Source organism: Gymnogyps californianus, chromosome 2 (assembly GCF_018139145.2).
Source record: "Gymnogyps californianus isolate 813 chromosome 2, ASM1813914v2, whole genome shotgun sequence".
Taxonomy (NCBI): domain Eukaryota; kingdom Metazoa; phylum Chordata; class Aves; order Accipitriformes; family Cathartidae; genus Gymnogyps; species Gymnogyps californianus.
The window spans coordinates 37,250,533-37,274,220 of record NC_059472.1 but is presented as its reverse complement, the minus strand read 5'-3'; the positions used below and the strand labels follow the sequence as shown (position 1 = coordinate 37,274,220).

Sequence of the window (23,688 nt, the reverse complement as noted above, 5' to 3'; positions counted from 1 at the left end):
GATCCCTGTGGTATTCTGCTTGTAATGGGCCCCTAGGTAGACCATGTCCCATTAGCTACTACCCTTTGAGCCTACCCATCCTTCCAGGTTTTTTTCCCATTCAGTTGTCTAAGCATTCAGACTATAATATCCTAACTTGGATTCAAGAATACCATAGAAGACATGTTTGTAAGGAAAACTTCCTTACAAAAGAGCTTTCTAATATATTAGGTAGAAAAATGTTAAACCCTTCAAAAATGGGCGAGCCAAAGCACGCATTGTGGGATTCCCTGCCAGCACCCGTGAGCATGGCCCCCGCAGTGCCTGTAGAGGCAGAACTGTGTGCTCCAGCCAGTCCTGACAGATGACTGAGTTTCCCGGTTGGGTAATCTAATTGGATAAAACCAACTTTATGCCAGTAAAATAAGCAGTACGGTTTATCAACTCAGTTTGCACTAACATGCTATTATAAATGGAGTTCAGCAGATATTTTTGTGGGGGCTTTCTGGTGTGACTTAGTACCAAGGAAGTTAAGAAGCAAGTCTGACTGTTGAAATTTAATATTTTTTGCACAGAAGTAGAATTACAAACTCTGAAAGCACAGAAGGGGAGTGCAATTTGCATGTTCTTTCACAATGAATGAATTATTTATTAACTGGTCATATTAAGCAGTACAAACAGAATTAATATTCTGTGTGCAGCTGAAGCTGTAAGACGGCAGCATGTTTCCATCGGAACTCTGCTTATTGCTTGCATTTTCTGATAGGGTGATGAATTCTTAGAGTGTGTATGGATTATTAAACTGGCAATATTCCTAATTGTAAAATCTTTAATGCTTCTCCCCCAAAAAGCTATTTCACCAAGAGCCTGTGTTTTATGTTATAGTAAGGTTAACCTCTTAATGTGAAGATCTTGATTTTTCCAGTCCAAATTTTCTTGAGAACCTTTCAAACACTTAATTTGACTTGGCTAAAGAAAAGGTTAAACTTCCCTGAGTATCTAAATTAAAGGGGCTGGGGGAAAGTTCTTTTTTTTTTTTTTTTTTTTTTTTTTTTTTTGGAAAACTATTGCTAGGAAGAGCGTCCCAAAATGGAATGATAGTGCGTTCATTTTTTCGTCCTTTTAATTTCTGTGCAGTGATCATATGAGAAGGACATACGATCCTTCCTTTAATGGAAGTCTTTGTTTAGTTCCTGAGTTCTTGTAGCAATATTCATCCTTGCTTTGGTGAAGTGAATACAACAAAGGTGGACATAGTCAAATATTTGACTTTAGAAACTTACCTGATCCCTGAAAAGGAGCTTATAGGGCATTTTCAGATATCCAGAGAAGTGTGCTTTACTTGATCCAGAAGGAGGCATTCACATTCTCAGTGGGAATAACTAGAGGTTCAAGTGCTCCACATCTCCCGAAATCAGGCTTCGTAAGAAGTTGTTAGGTCCCCCTCTGTGAAAGTAGCTGGTACATTAATCCTTTTTTTCCTCTACCCCGGCTCATTCTACTGTTTTCTTCCAGGACATATCAGAACTAAACCCCACATTTACATTCACAGGGCAGGAGTACTTTAATTAGAGCAATGGAACTGAAACTAGTGCTCTCCTTTATATTTTCCACCGGGCAAGAAATATAATTTTTCTTGTAAATGAAATCTTAAAGAGAGATCTGTATGAATTTGATGACATATAGAAACAGCTCGGCAATCCACAGTGGGGTCACAGCCTCAAGGTTAAAAAGTAATTCACTAGTGTGTGAACAAAGCTACAAAGAAGGTGAATGCTAAATATTTAATACTGATTTTTCTCTTCTCCATTCTCCTGTCTCTTTTCACAGCATTGGAGAGCATGGAAGGATATTATTACAGAGACAGTGTCTCAGTAGAAGAATTTCAAGCTCAGATTAATGCAGCCTCACTAGAAAAGGTCAAGCAGTATAACCAGAAACTACGGTGGGTAATAAACCAACATTGCTGAGATTAGTTTACCAAGTTCTGCTTTTCAACTCAGTTTCTATGACACATCTTTAAACTGAAGTGCGTTTTATGGTGGTTGTTTTTTGGTGCATGATTGAACAAGATCCAAGATTCATAGTTCTGACTTTTTTTGATTTCTGCACTGTTAAGTTACTTTTTAAAAGATTGTTTTCCAATGAAAGCTATAGCTGTAATTGCCTCCAGGTTGTTGTACTAATGCATATAGAAAAGGAAATGTCCACTTGATCACAAATGGAGTATCAGATTTGCTAAATATTATGATCTGATTTTGCAGACCATATTTACCTAATTTCTACACAACAGGACTTAAAAAATAGTGGTGTTTTCCTCAAAGCTGAGCATCTTCCTCCCTGCCCCCACCATACTGAAGGGAATATAAACATATTTGGATACTTGCATCAGCTTTGGGTATGGGTAACAGAGTGCATACTTGCCAGTATATGTAAAGATTATGCAGCTGTGTAAATATTTCAGTAAATATTTCATTAAGAAGTTGCACATAAAGACAGAATTTCTGATATACAAAATAATCTATTAGTTATGAAATAAAATAATGAAGATGTGTACACAGACCGCTCTTGCATCTCACTGTATCTGTGAAAAACACCTATTTGAGTAAACTTATTTGCACATGAGTTGAAGAAAAAGAGTGCAAAGGACTGCAGTAAAATCACATTTATTCACCTTTAAAATTCTTGAATCAGATGGAAATACTATAACTTCACTAGAACTGTTAGGCAGCTTTTAAAAGCAGTAGAGAACAGGAGTTAAAAAAAGAGACTCAGGACAGTGGAGAAGGGGAAAGAGGATAAATGAGGGTCTCTCTTTCCAATTCCTTCAGCTGTTGGCCCACTCCTGTCTTTGGAAGGTTTTCTTCATGGATCTTGCAAAAGTATTTCTCTGTGTTATCAAAGCAGTGGACTTTCTAGATTCTATTTTAATCTAAGCAGCACTATAGCAAAAGTGATTTTAAAGCCAGTTGTATTCAGTGAGTACTGTATATTTCTTTTTTTTGTGACATCTGTGTCAGTGCACTTCTATGTTAATAACAAATGTAGTATTTATTTAGTCTATTTTCCACCTTCTTGTATTAGTACTTCCTATCTGGAAAAAAAAGTTCCTCCTGAGTATTATTTGACAAAGCTTATGTTATAAATCAGTTTTACAGAAAGCTTTGCTCATGCCAGTATTTGGCCTAGATGAAGTCAGCTAGTATTGGAAAGAGATTTCTATCAGTTGGACAAGACAAGACTTCTTGTGCTGTTTTTTCTATGAATAGGCCCAATTTAGCCCCCATGAAAATCCTTAAAAGAAATTCTTCCTAACTTTATGCCCTAGTGTTCCCTGACCTTGCTTACCTTGTGTGTGAGGACCTCCATTCACGCTGTGGCTCTGAGGTACATTCCTCTTACGGTGTTGTGACTCACAGCTCTGATCAGTTGCTAACCTGCAAGGCCTGGTTTTGCAAGAAGTTACTATGAAAAAGTTAGCATTCAGCAGAAATGACCATGGGTAGCTCTGTCCAGTCACAAGAATAGGAAAATTTTGGATTTTTTTCCAGCCATCTAATGTCTGATGAGAACATTCAGTAATTGATTTTTTTTGTTTGTTTGTTTGCTTTCTGGTGAACTCTACCCATTTATTAAATGAGACACAAACAGCTTCAGGAATTCACTGACATAATGTGAAGAGGAAAAACAGAAAAGGAGATGCTTCGTTCTTGTTCTGCCATTTGCTAGCCTATGTAAGGTGTTTGGCCAGGAGAATCTAATAAAGTAACTACAGCAGCAAAAGGTATTAACATTTGGATAATTGCTCTAAAGAAGAGCAAAAAAGTGAAACAGAATATTCCCTGGAAACGTACTCAAGTGCAATAATACTATTTTAAACTCTTCACGTGGAAGAAATCCTCTGTGCAGAACCACCTAATCAGTAATAAAATAAGTCATTTAAGACACAACCCATAAACTATTCTTTCTCCATAGAAAAGGAATGCATTGCTTGCTTGTGAAATGACCGTCTGATGACCATCTTATCTCTCCATCGCTACAGCAGTGGAAAGCAAATGGGAGCAACAGCAAAGGAAAAAGTGGTGGGAGAAGAGGATGGGGACTAGTGGGAATGAAACCTCTGGTTGGCAGTGACACTGCAGCTGAGCCATCCATTGATGAGAACTCTTGATACAAGTTCAGCTTCTCTCATTCCTGGTACATTTAGATAATAATGCTCTAATAATGTGAAACAGAGGAGACCACTTTGGTGTGTATGGTCCCACTTACAAACAGAGATGTTGGCCTAACTTGGGATGTACCCAGGCAGGACAGTAAAATTAAAAATGAGCAGTACCTTTGCTCAGCTACCTCTTAATTTCTTGTGGTAAAGTCTTGTTAAAGTTTGAGTACATAGAACATTTTTGAGGAATGTGGTGTCTTTTGGGTGACAAATCTGATACTGATATATGCCTTAAAAGAATTCATTTACAAATTATTTATTTGAATGAATCAAAAGATATATTAGTAAATTTTTCGTGGATTTCAGGAAGGATAACCTTTATCCATCATATAAAGTCAAGAAGCTGAATCCTTGCTTTTATTGCAAAATTCATTCATAACTATGGAACTGTGACCAGCTTTTCCACAGTGTCAGAAGTGGTACAATAAATCCAAGTACAAAATTGTCCTCCTTGACACTGATTTGAGCATCATAACAGCTTCTGTCTTTCATGGTTCTTGCTTTGGGGCTTTTGCAAATACTACCTCAACTATGAAATAGTAATGATAAGATTATCATTTTTATGAGAATGCATGAAAGACAGTTGAAAATTGGTTATAGAATTTCATGCTTATGTGGAATGGAGAGAATGTCCCTCCATCTTCTGTAATAGACTTAACCCTACCTATTTGAATCTAGTTAATAATATAAGGGAACTTTTATTCTAAGGCCGGCTAAAGTTGAGTTTTTCTACAATTCCTGAGGCAACATCCCCTACCCCAGCAATATATAGGAAGTCCATTATCAGAATAAAGATGTTATTTTATAAAAAAACAACCAATACCTAGTCTATGAAATTTCTGAAACTGCTGGGAAATCTTCAGCATCTGGCCCACAACTATTCTTAATCGTGCCGGATTTCTTTTTCATGGTCAGCCAGACTGCACTTACTTTTATTGTTCACCAATTCTGTTTCTCTGACACTGATAAGGAAAAACAAGTTATGCTCAAATTTTGTTTGCAAGTTGAGCTGATGCTAGTAGTTGCCAGCAATGTAAATTTAACCTCATCAAATTGTTTGCTAATGAGAAACATGCAGTACAACCAAGTGAAAGTAATTAGGTCAGCAAAGATTTTAAAGATCTTTATTACTATGTGTTTGATAGCTCAGCAGTTGTCTTCTAATTGAGAAGAGGACCAGAAAGAACCTGTATATCTGACCCGTACAGAGGCTGATGTTAAGTGAGCCCATTCTGTATTCTCCTGCCTCCTCCCACTTTTCCCCATCTTCCTCCTTTGGTACTCCTTGCCATTCGAATAGGCTTTTCCATCCTCAATCAGTCCTCTTGCTTTTACAGATACCAGAGACTGTTTTGCTTCAACAGTGCAGGGCACAATGGTGTCTGAATCTGTAACTGCTACAAATGCTGATAGGAATAAAGAAAACTCACAAATGCACTATATTTACTGGGACTGCTTGGTTGGTTTAAGTATTCTCTTGCACATCTTGAGTCATGTAGTTGTAAAAGCATGAGGGTAAACTTTAATTGTAATTTTTGAAGCATTACTGCTTTAAGAACTATTTAGTTAAAATACATCCTGTCCTTTGAATATGATTTTTATATTTGGTAAAGGTCTCTTTCCTGCAGAGTGAGATTCAGTATGGTAGTTATTATTACGTTGCATAGAAATAAATCTTACGGTCATTACTGCGACCAAAAGATTGGTTGCAATGCAGGCCTGTTGGAAGCTGGGACAGACCTTGACAGACAGGTTAGCTGAATGGCCATAACTCAGCCAATCCTTGGACTGAATAGTGACTTTAAGATAAAACATTTAGTTGGATATGAGAACAGTTTTTATCCTCAGAGAAATCAGGTTTTGGATCAGCTTCTTGCAAAAAGTAAGCCATTTTTTAAAATGGACCTTGATGAGTGTAGGAATGACAACTTCTGTGATGTTTGTCCAAGTTAGAGGTTTGGACTTGATGGCCCAGGATGGGACTTTCAGTCTAAGTAGTAAGGAAGCTTGCTTTTCCAGTCTTCCTTTCTGTGTGAGTATTTGACATTTTATCAGATCAGTCCTTTTTTTTTTTTTTTTTTTTTGTCTCTGAATTCTCTTTCTGGGAAAAAATTGGGTCCCTCCTATGACATTCTATTAAAATGCAATTTTCTGCAGGTGCTCCTGGTTAGCTTCTTAATCAGAAAAGTCCAGGCACATCTGCTCTTTAAGAGTTTTTTCCTGGACGTGTCTGTGCACATGAGGGATGTATCTCAAAGGCGGAGAGGGTGTTCAGGGCACAGGTCATTCAGTGGGGTGTGGGGCTGTGGCTGTACCAAGTATGCTGCCAGCTTCTGGGTCTCCGCAGTATGCTTCGCTGCACATTGTTTACTGCAAGAGCAACCTATGGTGGAATGTAGGTGCCTAAAACTGCACATCAATATACCTGTTTGGATTCCAAAACTGTCTACGCAGATAATTTTTAGCTGATGAGAAATTAGTGAAATCACCGGCTTTTAGATTCATAAGCATTTTTAATGCGTTTTCAGCACCTATGCTTGCATTTAGACATCTAAACACCTTTAAAATTTGGTTCCTGATGTTATGGTGGCTTGGATTGGGAGTAATCAGAGGGAAGTAAACAAAATAATAGGTGAGGTTGAGGTTAGGAGAGGTCTACTTTCCTATAGCTTTTCTTTTATCCTCAGCATGGCACTCTCTTGTGACACCCCTGACTATATGATGACCCAGTTCTTCGCTCCAAAGACAGGATCATGCTGTGGGAAAGACAGCTGAGGATTGCTATCCATCCCCACCACTGGCGTGGGTGCTAATTACCACTGTGTAGTAATTAACTTGCCTGTGCATCAGTAGACAAAGAAGGTCTGGAAAAAATGTTCCTTCCTTCCTGCCTACCATTCTGTGTGATTTGGAACTATTCTTTGAAGTCAGCTGTGTCCAGGGTTATTGGCAGCTACTTTTGTAGCCTGTTGTACAGCCATAATAGAAGAAAAATTAAAGCAAGCAGTAAAGGGAAAAGGCCACTTTTTGTGGGTTTTTTCCCTATGTTGCTGCTTTCTTGGCTATCGTTTTAGGAGGCGAATGCAAGTCTGTTACGCTAAGGAAGCAATTATAATCAGTGAATCTAATGACAAATGATTTAGCTAACTACCCTCATTACATTGAACATCTGATTACGCTGAATGTAATATTTGTCATTTTAAAGTGTTTCATTTACAATGTAACTTCAAACAGTTTCTCTGTCTGAAGCCTCCTGTATTTATTTTATGGCATAAGTAGCCCTCCACAGAATGATGGCAAATTTAATTTAATTCCTTATTCGGGGATGTTATAATCCATGAGGCTTTCATGTTGTTGGGTTTTCTTGTTTCTTTTAATTTTTAAAAAGACAGGAAAAGGAAACTATTTCTGCCCCTAGAATTTATGCAAGCATGGAACAAAATCTGTCTGAGGAATATAACATCTTTTTTATTTATACATGCACGTATACACGCACAGCAGCCTCTCAAGCTGCAGGCTTCTTGGCAGGCTGATGTTTTCCATATCCTGTATAATTTAGTCAAGGCAGAAAATAGATGTGATGGCACTCATGGCTTCAGGCTGAAATAAAATTCTCTAATAGTTGCTTTGGTATAAATGAGATACAATGACATAAAGGACATATCCACTTAGAGATAGTTAATTACTATGGAAGAAAGAGCTTGTCTGTCTCTGGAACAAACTGATGAGTCCTCAAGACAATACCTGCGTTATCACAAAGACCAGATCATATATCAATTCCTGTAATAAATGCATTAAAATCCACCTTGAAACTGGCAGATTCCTTCCCCCACTGTTTCCAGTAGAAAGCTTTTCCAACCCAAATTGCTCATGTGGTTAAGAAGCTTATGCTGTTTGTCCTTGTCCTGCTGTTGTCCTGTGATTTTAGTCTTATTCTCCCTCATGTCTATCCACTTCAGCGAGTGACATGTTAATGAGCAACATTAACAGTTTTTGTCACTGCCATCAAATTCAGAAAAGAGTAACCTGAGGAGAGTTACAGGTTTCAGAGAGTGATTCTGTGAAAATATTTTCTTTTCAGTGCAGTGGGATATTTATAAAGCAGGTGAAAAACTGTTTTCCTGTTTTCAATACTAGGTATTTGATACATTGTTTTGTGTTTAAAAGAGCAACAGTAAAACTGGACTGCAATACTACATACACAAATTTATCGTGTAGTTTATATGACTATAAAAATTGGAAATCTAGTGCCTTTTAGATTTTTAAGACGTGGTTCCAAATGAACTAGATAGTAATGGCTGAACTCTCTCTAAATGCAAAATCTTTATGAAGGAGAGATTGAAAATTAAGCATTCACTCTGAAGGACATAACAAGGAAATAATAGCTAAATTTGTCTCCTGATGAACTTAATGAGAAGCATTTTAGGTACAACAGAAATTAAGATTCATTGCATCTAAGTGAAGCAAGACCAGAGAGAGAATAGAGAGATCCTGGACAAAGTAAATTAAATTTGTCTAGCTGGTCTAAAAGATATTGCCAGCTGGCTTGAATTTAGCTTTGTTTTTTTTTTTTTCTCTGCCAGTGCTATGCTCTTTCTGTGAGTGTAAATTCATTGTTTCTTTAGACTGTTGACAAAGTATGATCAGTATTTATTGTAGGTAGTGCTCTAAAATTGAAAATTATGTGTCTTGATAGATTATATATACTGAGTCTTTGCTCACTGAGGTGGACATCTGGTTCATTCTGCTTTCTTTATCCTCTGCAAACGCAGAGAACATATGTCTGCAGTGATCAGTGGTGGAGCCTTTTCTTTCCCTCCTGGTCACTGATAGGAATCCAGCCGAAGCCTGCAGCTTGTACAGCTTGTAGCTGTAGTAGAGACCCTGACCACCCAATGACTCTTTGGCATGTTGTCTTTTTTAACAGTGTATTCCATGTCTGGAATATCAGGAGCCAAAAAGGAGACACATACTGTCTGAAAGGCAAATGTGGAAGCAGTTAGTTAGTACTAATGGGTTCAGTGTGGATTTGGCTGTTTGGATAATGATGGGAGAAGCAGGAAGCAGCTGTAACTGGTCTGTGGCTCAAGAACTTCCCTTTAACATCACAAATAGGATGTTTTAAAGTGATCTTGGAAGTAGGTAGAGATGCTGGAGACTAGATTCCTGGAAAAATAGGGGTTAAAATGTAGCATGTGAAAAGTGGGCAGTGTTACATAGAGCAAATGGTATTTTTTTCCATTTTTTTGTCATCCATGACTTTCTGTCTTCACCTTTCTATGCTCACGTTTCTATGATCCCTTGCTTGTGTATTTATAAAGGTTTGAGAGTAGGGCTGTGATGTGCCTGCTGGGATAGTAGGGCTGTTCCTTTGCAAGCATCCTCCTCAGTTTGCACCTCAGATTCTTGTACTCATGCTAACACCAATTTCTCAACATGCCCTCTTCACAGACTGGAGAGTGTTTAAATTGGTGGGAGACCAGTAGTTTAGCCAGATGCTGCAGGCTTGCAAGAAAATGAGGAGCACTATGAAGAATCATCCCCTCTGTTTAGGAGTCCAGTTTCCTTGAGAATTTGGTTTTCCAGGGTTGAACGTCTGTGTCCCAGCTATGCTCCTAGTCTATTCCACTAAAGCAGACGGTTGCCAAGAAATCCCTTAAGTTTCATTTCTTGAGATTTTCTTAACAACCCTCCCCACTTGTAGGTATTTCTGTGCATAACTAAATGTAATTATTCTCCTCTTTTCTCTGTGTATTTTGCTTGCCTCACCTTACAGTCACATCCTCCTCCCCATAGGCTGCACTGTTTCCCACAGTTCTGTTTGCTTACATTTACAGTAGAGACTGACAAAAGCTGTTTTGTCACTTTGTGCCCGGAGTAAGCCAGGAATCATAGAATCATAGAATCATTTAGGTTGGAAAAGACCCTTAAGATGAGTGAATCCAACCGTTAACCTAACACTTCCAAGTCCACCGCTAAACCATGTCTGTAAGCGCCACATCTACATGTGTTTTAAATACCTCCAGGGATGGTGACTCAACCGCTTCCCTGGGCAGCCTGTTCCAATGCTTGACAACCCTTTCCATGAAGAAATTTTTCCTAATATCCAATCTAAACCTCCCCTGGTGCAACTTGAGGCCTTTTCCTCTCATCTTACTACTTGCTACTTGGGAGAAGAGACCAACACCCACCTCGCTCTGACCTCCTTTCAGGTAGTTGTAGAGAGCGATAAGGTCTCCCCTGAGCCTCCTTTTCTCCAGGCTAAACAACGCCAGTTCCCTCAGCCGCTCCTCATAAGACTTCTTCTCTAGACCCTTCACCAGCTTCATTGCTCTTCTTTGGACGTGCTCCAGCACCTCAATGTCTTTCTTGTAGTGAGGGGCCCAAAACTGAACACAGTATTCGATGTGTGGCCTCACCAGTGCCAAGTACAAAGGAAGGGCTTACTGAGTTGCTTACGCATGAAATATGAATTACCCATAGTAAGTTCGGAGCCACATGGTGTTAAAATTTTCTGTTATGTACTTCCAGTTGCACAATAGTTGTGAAAGGTCAGAATATTACTATGTGTGCTCTTTGAGAATTTAAAATCATGATACTGTCATGAAGGTTTTCTCTTGTTATAATTAAACCTTTCTCTAACAACTAATGACACTGTACATAGGATTGTATCACTGCCATAGATGTTAGGACACATCATTTAAAATCACTAGGTCTTAGTATGGGCTGAGAGGGTAATTATACTTGGTAATGTATCATTTATTGAGACTTACCATTTAGTGGAAAGAACATGTAAAACACTTTTAGATTTGTTTGCTGTGACAGCAAATAGTTTTCTGCAATGGATACTTTGTACTACAGAAACAATTGAATTTATGTATATATTATATATATAAAAAATGTATTTCCAAATGTGTGTGTATACATACATATAAAATATGCGCGCTATACTCATGCTCACCTGTATAGTTAACAACCAGATGGCAGAACACGGAATTGTTATTAAAGAAATACAAAAGTATGTGTGCATATATATGCAAATACACAGAGATATTATTTATCTATGTCATAAATACATGCTTTGTAGTTTGAGCTGAAGAAAAGAATTAGGGACACTAATTCTGAAACTTCCTGACTCTGCACCCCTATACTACTGTATCCTTTGCCATGTTGTTGGCCATGCTTATCTACATAATCTTGAATATCTTGTGACCAAGGGACTGAAAATCAAGTAGAATTAAAATATATTTATTTCCATCCTTCTGCTGAACACAGTATGAATTTATTTATTTGTATGCCACAGTGATGAAGAAAATATAAAAGACTAAATTCTTCTCTGCCATAACATCAAAGCAAAACCTTTCTAGAGCAGAACCCCCAACTTGCCTTTATTTAATGTCATAACCCAATTACCTGCCCTCCCCCTCCCCCCACTCCAATCACTTCTTTACTATCCTTGTATTTTGAAGAAAAGATGATCAACATCTAGGATAACCGTGTGGGCTTCCTGGAACAACAAACTGAGAGTAAGATTAGAAACTTTGCTTTGCTTGAATTATTTGCACATACAAAGTTACTCAGGATGCGTGTCTCTGCAGGTTTGGAGCCTCCTTAAGGTTCAATTTTCAATATTTCAGATTTTCAGGATTTTACATGTCCAGGTCAATTTTGGAGGGTACCCTGTAAAGTGCTTCACTAAGAAAACATCAATACTTCTGCATCTCCTTTGTACTCAAGTTCTGGGAAAACATCTTGGGAAAGCATTGATCTTGTGATAGATTTTTCTTTTTGAACCCTAAGATGTTTGTTACCTCATTCCAGTGTAAGTTTTCCCTGAGATACTTGTCCCATTATTTGATGTTGTTACGTAGGGGATATCTTACAAAAGTGGAACACAGCAATAATCCCCTGTAGGCTTAATGCCTATTGGATTTTCTACCTTTTTTAAAAGAAAGGATTTTCTGCTACAGCTTAGAGAAATCGTAAGGCTTTTAGAAGCAAAACCAGCATCACATTTGCAGACAAAGAACTATGATTTCATTCTTGTTCATTTCAAATGGATTAGAAAATATTGTCCAAATTGGGCACCATGCCAAGATTGCCATTAACTTTTCCCATAAAATATGATTAAGGACCTTAACAAGCATTTAGTAATTAAGTCAAGTGCTTTGGAAATTTATATGCTGTCCACAGTTTGTCATGTTCTGTAAAATACTGAAGACAGTTTTTATGAAAAGCAATAAAAATAAAGCACTTGAGAAACATCTGGGAGTGTTATCTGATTGTGTGGGGGGGAACAGTTTCATTTGTAACAGGATATTTTGATATTTAAAATTAATGTTGTGTATAGTTGATTTTTGTTTGTTCTTTAGGTTAATGACTAATTGACTGAATTAATGGAGTAATTCCTATAATTGTATATCCCATTCTAGTGTCCATGTTGCTTCTGTACCCTGAGTTGATTATTTTCCATGTACTCCATTAATGTGTGTACTGTTCTATATTTGGTTTCTGGTTTCATTTAATGCAGCTGAATTTGCTGAAATAACAGTCCAAAGAGAATGGGAGTGCTGAACAGACTCTGAATGAAGCAGATTTTCTTGTGGCATGGCAGGAAAAAACAGTATAGGCTTTTGGTCTGATAATGTTCAGTGGATGGCAGGGTGATGCTTGGTTTTTTAGCTTTGCTAACAAAGAAAAAGGTTGGTCTGTTGCTGCTGAGGTAGCTTTTATGTGCTGTGACCACTCAAAGTGATTTATGAGTAATTTTCTGTGCAAACCTCTTTTCCTTCCAATAGTCTCCAGCTTCCTTTGACACAGAGTACATTATGGATCATACAACAGGCTTAATGGAATAACAGAACTTGATTAGCTTTGCTGTGCTTTCTGAGGGGATTAATTCAAACCTTAAATTTGGGAGAAGATGCTTTTCAAAACTGCAAAGCTATGGGAAGCAAAATCTACTAGAATTAAAGGTGGCTGGATTTTTTTTATCAGCTCAGTTATTCCAGATTATTGAAGAATAAAAGGCTATTCAAATCTGCAGTCTGCACCCCTGCCCTGCAAGTGTGTAACAATGTGAATAACTTCTCTCATGGATAAAACCACGAAAAAGGAGGGAGAGCAACTTTTATCCATATATGTTGTATGAATCAATGTTTTCATGACTAGAGGATCCAGGTGATCCTGTCATTGGAGAGTTAGGATGCAATGATGCATTCTTTTCAGTGTTTATTTTCATATTTTATTGCAACTGAAATTTGGTTACCACACTCCATAGTTCCAGCCTGGGTCATGGCTCAGCTGTGACCTTTAGTCAGGTCTGCTCCTTGTGCACAGGCAATGGAGCTGGTCCATTCATCGTAGTGATACCTTGAGGTTTCCACTAGAGAATCTTTTTTTTTTTTTCCCCTACATGTTCCATAGTTCAGTGGGGTTTTTCTTGTTTTGTTTTATTTTAACCTTGGCCAGAATTGCTGCACTGGTAGCTGTTGCCTGGTTCTCACTGGATGCCTCATCCAGGCAGGAAAGCCCACCAGGTGTTTCTATTTTCAGCACCCCCAGCAGGTTTTAGGAGCTTTTCAACCAGCAGAATGAGTTTTGTGATCAGAGAATCACAGAATAGTTTGGGTTGGAAGGGACCTTTAAAGATTATCTGGTCCAATCCCTCTGCCGTAGGCAGGGACAATTTTTTTTTTTTTTTTTTCCTTGAGCAGTGCTGCAGAGGCAGAGAAACTGTGATCTATCACAGAGATACGTAAGATATTTCCTCTGCCTATGAGATATTTAATGATAGCTCATCTGTGGTGAGCAATTAATTTGCTTATAAGGTAGAAAGAAAAAAAAAAAAGTCCTCTAGGGTTCCTGAGTTGAAGGAGACAGGAGAAGAGCTCCGTGTTTCCTGTGTCCTCTTTGCTAAAGCTCTTCCTTTCTGGTGTTGAATAAGAGAAGTTTTCCTGTTTTAGGAGAGAAGAATAGTATGGAAGCCCTCTGTACAAAATGTCAGCCTGCTTTGTGCCACACAGAAATTAACCAACCTTTGTCTTTTAAAACAGCACGTGTTGCATTTGTCCATTTTGTAGAAACTTTTTCTGGTACTATTCATTGATAAGTGAAAAAGGTTATAGAAAGAACTGGGAGAATGTGGGTTGATGAGCTTTAGTACACAATAGGTAAACCTGATCCAGTAAGTATGCTTTCGCTGTCACATTTGTGTTCTGCAGGTAAATGACAGTTTTCTTTGGCTTTTCCTTTCATGCACTAATTCATTTTCAAAGAAGCGTGCAGAAATTGTAAAGAAAGGCAGTTTGTTTTTTATTTGCACGTGCATACATGAGTGCACACATTGCAAATGCCATTTTGCTTGTATGATGCATATTTGCCCCTTGTAGGGTTTTTGCTTTTTTGTTTCTTTTTATATTGCGAGCTTGTGTATGTTTCCTCTGTCAGTACTCTGTTTCATGTTTGGGATTCTGGTTTTATATTATTGCAGTTATATACAGCTAATATAAAAAAGCTTGTAGCGCATGAGGCTCAGGCACTGTTTATATGCCAAGTTTCCCAAAGTCATTATTAAAATCTAGACAGTTGCCACAAACCTTTTCATGGATAGCTTTGGTGAAAATCACTGTCAGATCCAATTTTTCTACTAACGAGACATTAAAATTTTGCACTGTACTGTCAAAGGGAGGAGGGACAGTTTTTGTCTCCAGAGCAAAAAATGTTCCTTATTACTTTAAAAGAAAGAGTGATAGAGCCTATTTACCCATTTATTATTCCTTGATCCTCTCTTAGTGTGAAATAAAAAAAAAAAAAAAAAAAAAATTCCAACCTTAGGATGATGTCTAAGAATAATCGCTCACATACATTTTTTTTCAGAAACAATTAACAGTTTTTGCCTTATTCTGTTTGTTCTTTCAGAGCATTCTACCTGGACAAGTCAAACTTGCCTCCAAATTCAACATCTAAAGCGGCTTATATAGATAAGGTAAATAAAAATGTTAAGTGCCTAATTAAACTTTGCATGTTACACACTGTGTTATTGTAATCCTTTCCTGAGGCTTTCTTAATTCTATCAAAAAATTGAATTATTTAAAGCGGGGGTCGGGGAGGGGGGCAGGGAAAGGAGGAGCTCTCTTGCAGCATTTTGTCCCACCTGTGTTTTAGGGATATGTGGTGCCATGTGGTTCTGTATCAAAAGGTGTGGCTGGAGGGCATCAGTGTATTTGAGAAGGGGAACCATAGCTTTTCTTTTTCACTGTGCTTTCAGAGCAATGCAATTGCTCCAGGAGCATGTGGGGGTGAAAGGGTAGGGTGGGGGGAGAGCAGGTGCAGGCAGAAATTCTTTGTTCTGAAAACTGGAAGCGCTGTTCCAAATGAAATACTCCTTCAGCATCCTGCTTAGAAGGATTTCTTCTGAACCTCCTCATTTAGGCTTTCTTCAAATGCCTTCATCTGTCTTTAAAGCTCTGTGACTGAGAGATCCCAGGGGCTATGAAAATTCATTTAATGCTCTCTCCTATTGTTGGAGAGTTAATGCCCATATTGCAGCCCAATAGGGGGAAAAAAGAAGTTCCTAGGGTCTTGCCTACACTGACTTCAAAAGTGATTGAGCTACTGTGGCTTGAGAAATACAGTGATCGTCAGCTGAGCCCTATGACGGACTAAAATTTTATGTTTGTATCACCCAGCATGGGTGTTAACAGACTGATAGTTCCTGTTTCTTGAATCCATGCTGGACTGCATGGGAGGGGAGGAGGACATGTCCCTGTGCCTCTCCTTCCCTGGTGAGTCAGCAACTTAACTTTCTAAGCAGTCACAGGTACAGCAGGAGACATTTAGCTATATGTGGAGTGCTTGTTACCCCTAAACCTGTTCCCTATTTCAGTGAAAAGTTCAAGGGCAAGATAAAAGCATCTCATAATCCAGATCTGACCAAGGGATGCTAGATTAAGCTAATGCATTTATTTTGCAATTGGAGCAAGCTAAGAGTGAGTGCATGATCTGTTTGGGGCTGTGCCTTTTGCTCTACTCTCTATAGCTCTGCATTAGTAAATGGCACCAGATAAAATCAGTTTAAATGGATGCAAGTTAAACCAATAGGACCTAAACCAAGTTAAATCTACTTGTGCCCAGATTTAAATGTGCTGGTTGTTACAGTTGATTTACTTGACCTCAATGCTTTCCAATGAAGTAACCTTCATATAGGAGCAAGTGAGGCTGCCATTTCGCTAATTAGTTAAAACCGTCTTTAGGGAATGAATCCGTCTTTCGAAAGATTCATTCTTTGAGTAGCAGGCGGGTTTGTTGGCATCTTTAAGTGTTTCTGGAATAAAGAGAATAGGGAATTTGGAATTATGAGGTCCGCAAAACTGTCTTGTGAACGTCTCCTTTAGACAAAACGCCATGAGACGATGTTTTTCATTGTTAGACCACTTTTGAAAGTTCCTCTTCTGCGAGGAGCCTTCCACTTCCAGCTGCCTCCTTTACTAGGTGGATCATTTATTTTCTGTACGGTAATGCTGAGGTTATTTTAAGTCCTGCTACAAAGTTAACTGTTCTTGTTTTGTGGTGTTTTTGTCACTTCTGTTCATTTTTATTTTTCCATGTTGTTAGTCAGGATTAGGAACTAGACATTTGCATAAACAAAGGACAGTGTTGTCTTAATTATAAGCTGATTTTCTCAGTGAGTCAATTAACCAGTCTTGGCATCCCTCCTGTATATGCGTATGGTTGTAGGTTGCCTCTTCATGGCTTCCCTTCTTTGCCAATACCTTTAATGGAAATGGCACTGATGGGTCTATTCAGTCTATTGAAGTGAAAAACACTTCTGTAGGCAGGACTGGGAATGAAACAGTCAATGACGGTAAGAATTTAAAAGTTTGAAGAAGTTGTTATAGGTCATGTAACAGAAGACTGCGTGCTCTGTATTTCTGTTTTGGAATTTGGCTTTGGCTTTCTCAGCCAGCCCTGCTGTTCCATCTGCATCTGTGATCACCTGCTCTGAAAGAGCATTTCATGTGCTCTCAGTAGCAAATATTTAAACTCTCTCTCTCGTTCTCTCTTGCAGCTGATGAGGCCTCTCAATTGCTTGGATGAACTTTACCGACTGATAGGGTCCTTTATCCGATCCAAGCGCACTGCTGCCTGCGCATACACTGCATGCAGTGCTTCCGGAGTTGGCTTGCTTTCAGTGTCTTCCGAACTCTGTAGCAGGCTTGGAGCTTGTCACATCATTATGTGCAACAGCGGAGTTCACCGGTATGACAATTTCTTTTCCTCCCTTTGTTTCAGTCAGTCATTCAGTCATTGCAGGTTGGAGACTGCTGCTTTTTATTTATAGAGAGGTCTTACACTAAGTATCTAACATCTTAGACTAAATATCTAACACACTTGAAAGATTTGTGGTGAAATTCTAGAATTGTATTTGCAGTGATTGACAGAAATGAGCAGTATGATTTTGTTTTGTGCAGTTGTAATGGATTGTTCCTCATTCAAGTCAGAAAAAGGCAGAAATCTTAATTGCTAAAGCAGAAAAAGGAAGGTTTCCTAGGTGAATAACACATACTATATTAAACTCTTAATACAGGCAAGAAATGCTGAAATTTGTATTTGCTTTGTAAGCTAGGGGGAATCGTAGTAGAGCTTGTTTCAAGGAAAAATGAAACAGAAGAGATATGCATTTTTGCAGGTGTGCCTTATGATAACTAGAAGTTCAGCCTGTAGAACAGTTGGTGTCATTAATATGATATAAAAAAAATGAACTGAGCTGTAATCAACTGATCTTTGTTGTCAACGCTAAGAGATTTTAATAGACATGTGTATATGACAAGAGCGTCATTATAGAGCTATCTAGTACTTAATGATATTCATCAAAGGCAGTAATATGTTTGTGTTCCAGCTGGGCACATTACAATATTTTTGTACACTATACCAAAAAAAGCAAAGACTACAATTGGAGAGGGGGGAAAAAACCCCAACAAACAAAAAACCAAACATAACCAAGAATCTGATGCTAAATATCTGCTCTTTTAATAAGAATTCGAAACAGTAGATTACAGGTAGCAATATGTTGAAAATATGCTCCTTAGTTTCTCATCTATGCAAATCCTTATTTTAGCAGACTTGGTTACCAATACATTGTGTTAGAATGAGCATTACTTTCTCCTCATTTTGAGTAATGTCCTTTCTTTTAAAAGAGCTTTGAGGAGGAAAAAAAAAAAACAACCTACATAGCTGCAATGCAGATTATCAAGCATGCAAACCAGGAAAAGCTCCATATATAGCCAACACAATTAGGTTGTATAAAAACAGTGTTTGCCATTTCTTTTAACAGAGTTTGCAACAGACTATTTGTACTACTCTCCATCAATGATACAAGTGTATATAACATCCTGTATACTGTACTTTATTTTAGGCAATAACAGAAAAAGGCTGTATTATTTAACACTAGTCACTATATCAGATGAAGATGGAAATATTATATAGCATGGACTGCTGTGAAGTTGTCATTTCAGAAAACCATGAAGCTATACAGCTTTTCTCTGACTCTTCATCTTGGTTTCAGTTTCATCTCTTATGTGATCAGAAAAGACTTTGGGCTTAATTCTGCCATTTTTTTTATAAAGCTGAAAAAGCTGCCTCTGGGTTTCATCATGATTTCATGGATTAAGTTCTGAATTTGCTAGTATATTTGTGCCAAAAATTCTTATAGTTTAAGAATAAAGTCAGAGCAACTTTAATAGCCCCAATAAACTATTACTTCACAGTGTGTGGGTCACAAATTATTCAGAGTAATTTGGTGACTGAATAAGAGGTGGTACGCTTGATTCTGAATGTGAGCTGTTCTTAGGTGAAAATAAATTATTAATCAAATTTCTGCTCAAAACTAGGGCTAATTCAAAGGTATAAACTATTAAATGTCTATTTAAGTATATTCAAAACCCACAAAATATTAGAAAACGAACATACTGGATTTCAAGACTATATTATGAGCAACGGGAATGGGATTTAAATGTATGTGTGGGTTTCCATCTAGATGTTAAAGGATTAAAGATCACCTATTTACATAAAGTAAAGGTGCAAAACACTTTTCTCTAAAGCATGACTAGTTCTGCTTTACAGCGAGTCCATTTGAGCTTTTGTACAAGATACTGTTACTTCACCTGTGCATTAATGCTGCCTTTGTGGCTACCATCTATTCAGAGAAAGAAACATCAACTCTTGGCATTATCAGAGACATTTTAAGATAGGCCCTCCGGGAAAAAGGAATCTATTACTTAGATTTTATAGGTACTCAAAGAGATTTTGCCCTGAATTTCCAAAAGTTCAGAAGAAAACTCATGTATTTAGAGACTAGAAGGGTTTTTGTTTTGGAAGTTGTAAAAGTTGAGGAAGTTTTTTTAACAACAGTTTCCGGAAGTTACTGTTGTGCCTTCAAACTGGATGGATGAAGAAGTTTTTCCTTAGAATTTCAAGTCATATAAAGTCACTTTGTGTGCTGTTGTCTCTTTCTGGCCTCCCTAGGCCACATCTCTACAGTCCAGCACAAAGTAGGCTCTGCTTTTTGGCATTCTGAAATTGCCTTTGCCCAGATAGAAAGCTTGTTTTGTCTCCAGCTAGTAGGCTTGCTTGGTGAATTTTGTTCCCGACATTTCTACTGCTAAACCTACTCCCTTTGCTGCTCTGCAGAGTGAAACTGTCTTGCAGCGCCATGAAATCCTGTGAGGAGGACAGAAGAGGGAAGAGCGAGATGCTGGCTGTGATCGAGTCCCGTAGACATAGATGATTTTGCATGTTGCCTGCAGTCTTGAAGGCTTAATTCTTCTGTTTGTTGGAATATTATTTAATCAGGGCAGATAATCTTGCAAAATAGTGCTCTTTAAGTTGTAAGTTAGTTCTTTATCGTTCAAGCTACTGATTTTCAGTAAGAGAGGATATTTATCTCTGGTTGTATTCAGCAGTGTATGTGGCCTTCTGTGTTCTTAGAAACTAAATGCTGTGAAGTGCTTGATTGCCATCAGTTGCAGAAATCCACGTTTTGTAGGCCCAAACCAAGGACTCACGAGTATTTTTTAACACTGTGCTATGGATATTAAATGAGTTGAAAACTGCTATTATCTACAGATGGTACTAGGCAAGCAGATGGGGGAAAGATGTGAATTGTCCTTGCAGGTTAAACTTTGAAAGTATATTCTTCACTTATCAGTCTTGCCAGCTTAAAAATGAAGAATAATCAACTCGGAGCAAGGTTCCTGTATGCTTTCTTTTAAAACCCCCTCATTTTAGCCTAATTTGTATGGTTGGTCTCTAATGGGAGAGAAAGTCTGAGAGTGTGGAAGAGTACAGGGTGCTCTGCTGGTCAGCATCTTTCTTTTGTTCATGGGGAGTGGGAACTGAGCAAACCATTAATCTGTCAGAATTTAGATATATTTAGTAGACTTCAAACAAAATATATACGAACCTTCCCTCACTCAATTTATCTGTCTCTTACTGAACTGACTGGAGAGCCCTTTCTGTGTTTTCTCAACTTAGGTGTCGTGGATTGACAGGGGGCGGGGGGGGGGGGGGGGTCTGCCACCCCTCCTTCTAACCAGAAGCGAATCCCGGATAGCCTGGGAGGGAGGCGCTGGGTGGCAGTCCTATGCAGAAGAGGCCAAGAACTATGAAACAGCAGCTTTGTCTGCATTGACAGTGATTGCTGATCTCTGGATCAGCAGTGTCTTGGTTTCTGACTTCTTGGTGATCCATATTAAATTGCTTTTTACACTGCACTAGGCTAAAACAGCTTGACAGAGTTGATATTTTCATCCCTATATCCAAGATAATACTGGGGATTTTGAATTGCTGGTGATTGCTTTGCTTTGATTTTTATTATGACAATATGTTTACCAATTTACATTAGAGCCTGAAATCCTATATCTATTTCAGACAGCAGTTCTTTTCAAATATATTTCGATCACCAGAAAAACAAGGATGGGGAAAAATAAGTCTCTTTAACCTTCACTGTCCGAAGTGACATGTGAATACTACAAACTCCCCTTGGATTATCATAAGCGAACATGCCTTGTTGATTAACATCAGGAACAGAGCTCTAAATTAGTCCAAGAAATCAATAGTTTGCATTTCTATTTTCCCTTTTTTATTATCCATAATTATATTTCTGCCTGCCAGTCAGCTGTCACCCTGTAAACAATGCTCTGCTTTCTTTACTTGTATTTGTTCTTTTTGAAGTTGCAATCACTCTGTACAAATGTAGGTGATGAAAGGCACTTTTACATTTTATTGAATTGTGATGCAAGCTCCTGCTTGAGGGAGAAGAGCGAGACTGCACTGCACAGACATGTCCTAGCCTCTTTCCATGCCAAAATGAAATTAAGTACAGCAGCTGCGGAAGTCTATTCAGGGACCATAGGCCTTACAGGCTCAAAGGAATCATTTAAAGCATCCAAATGAAACAAATCCCAAGTTTATTTAAAATTTTGCATTTCCTGGAGGATCAAGAGAAAAGAAGTCTTTTATAATCTTGATGAACCCCAGAAAAATCACTGTCTTATTTTCTTTTCTGAATTTTAATTTCCCCTCCAGAAAGTCTCTCCTTAGTGTTACCATCCTTCAGGCAGTGGGGTTCTGGCTGGCAGACGCTCGGCTGAATGATGAGGCAGGTTTTGCCAAGGGTTGATTATGCTGTCTCCTGTAGCTGGCACAGCTCCTGCAATCCAGCTAAACCTGCTCCATCTTCCACGTAGCAAAGCAGAGTGACACCATAAGCTGTCCATCATGGCCAGCTGCCTTTCTGTGAATCAGATGAAACAAGGTGAAAAATAGGTACTCTGAATTTATATTTTACATTCTATCGTAAGAATTCTTCCTCTTAGATTATTTTAGAAATTTTTCTGTAGGAATTGAGTTCTGAGCTCAATGTCTGTGTGCCGCAAAAAAAAAAGTCTCCTTGAAGTTTTGCAGCTGTATTTAGGCTGGCTATTAGCTCCACAGTGAGAAAGCTTTCTGGGATTGATGCAACTACTTTCAGGAGGCAGGTCAGCACAGGCTGAAAAACTAATCCTTGCTCCTCTCCAGCCGTCTGGCCTAAACTGTGCTTTTACTCCTGCTACCCTCCCATGTAGTCAAGATTCTCTGGTATTTTTTAAATGGCAGTTTTGTTATGTCTGTCTACAATTAGTGTATTTTGTGATACCTTACCTACTGAGGCATAAACAAACTTTTCTTTTCGTAAAGTAATTTAGGATAGTACAGTGTTTCATTCTGTGCTGGTTACTATTTGAAAATGGTTATGTAATTGTTAAATATGTGAGAATTTGTCGTAAGACAAAATAAACAAGACAGCACAAATAGGTTGTTTCTACAGTGATGATAATTTTATTTTGATCTGTATTGGCCTTTCATAGGCAATCTGGTACATTTTTGCTTTATTATTTCTAATACGTATATGAAGGACTATAAGAGTTCTCTTGCGTGTTTTAAATTCTGAAACACTATTTCATTTAAAATGCAATCTGAAAATGCAGAGAAGTGCATAAAATGCACTGAGACAGATAAGATGGATCTAAGTTGTTACTAGTATGGATTTCAGGGTGTTCTTTTTTCCTATTTGGATTCCTTTTAACATTATGGATATTTAGTAGCAGCATTAACACGCAACTCGATCACCGTGCTCTGTAGAATCATCCTCTCATGCTTCAGTTCCTGCAGTATTGCCTTATCTGCAGTCCAGGTCTTTGGGAGAATCTGATTCTTCCTTACAAAAACTGCTGCGTTACAACAAAAATAGAATAGATCCTCTTGAACAAGCTAAAATTAAAAACTTATCCAAATCTTCTTTAATTTTTGAGGTGGAAGAGAGTTAAGTGAATAACCTCAACTATTACAAGACAGGAAGTAAATTGCAATTTTCCAGCAGATTTACTTGTCTGCTTACATGGGAAGAAGCTTTTAATGTGAAAGACTTTCTGCACAGAACAAGAGATAACGGCCAAAGCTGGGTTTTCAGTTGACTTTAGATTTTTTGTTTGTTTTTGCAAATATGACTGAGAATGAGCAAACAAAAGGCATGGGATACTTTGACTCTTTTGGAAATACTGCTCTTTCATCAAACAAAGAATATTTAATGGTGGAAGTGCCTCCTTGCAACATTTCCAGCTGATTAAAGGTGGCAAGATCTTACAGGAAGAATGTTTGTGAAAAGATGCTCCGTGCAGTTTTTTAACACTGACAGAAGATGTACGGTGAAAAGAAGTGCTTTTTCTTTTTTTATTATTCTTTGAAAAGCTCTCTGTTTTAAAAAAGGTAGAACAGTCAGATTTTATTTTGGGAAATAGATTGGATGATAGTAATCTTCCAAATAAACTACAGAAAAAATCATCATTACCTACTGCATGTTTCATGCTTCAGGATTAAAAATTGCTAATATTGAATCTAATAAACCTGATTAAAACTATATTTGTAACTACAAAAGAAGTCATTAACCA

The 23,688-nt window shown here is 38.0% G+C and overlaps 1 protein-coding gene across 1 annotated transcript in view; it reads left to right on the top strand.

The window, feature by feature from the left end:
* The window catches only part of PREX2 (phosphatidylinositol-3,4,5-trisphosphate dependent Rac exchange factor 2), a 183,203-nt gene that overhangs the window by 139,733 nt on the left and 19,782 nt on the right, over positions 1-23,688 (top strand). Inside the window, exons 35-37 of the mRNA XM_050891668.1 lie at positions 1,810-1,924; positions 15,122-15,188; positions 17,271-17,461. Of these exons, the coding sequence (XP_050747625.1) occupies positions 1,810-1,924; positions 15,122-15,188; positions 17,271-17,461 (373 nt within the window). The remainder of the gene's footprint in view (positions 1-1,809; positions 1,925-15,121; positions 15,189-17,270; positions 17,462-23,688) is intronic.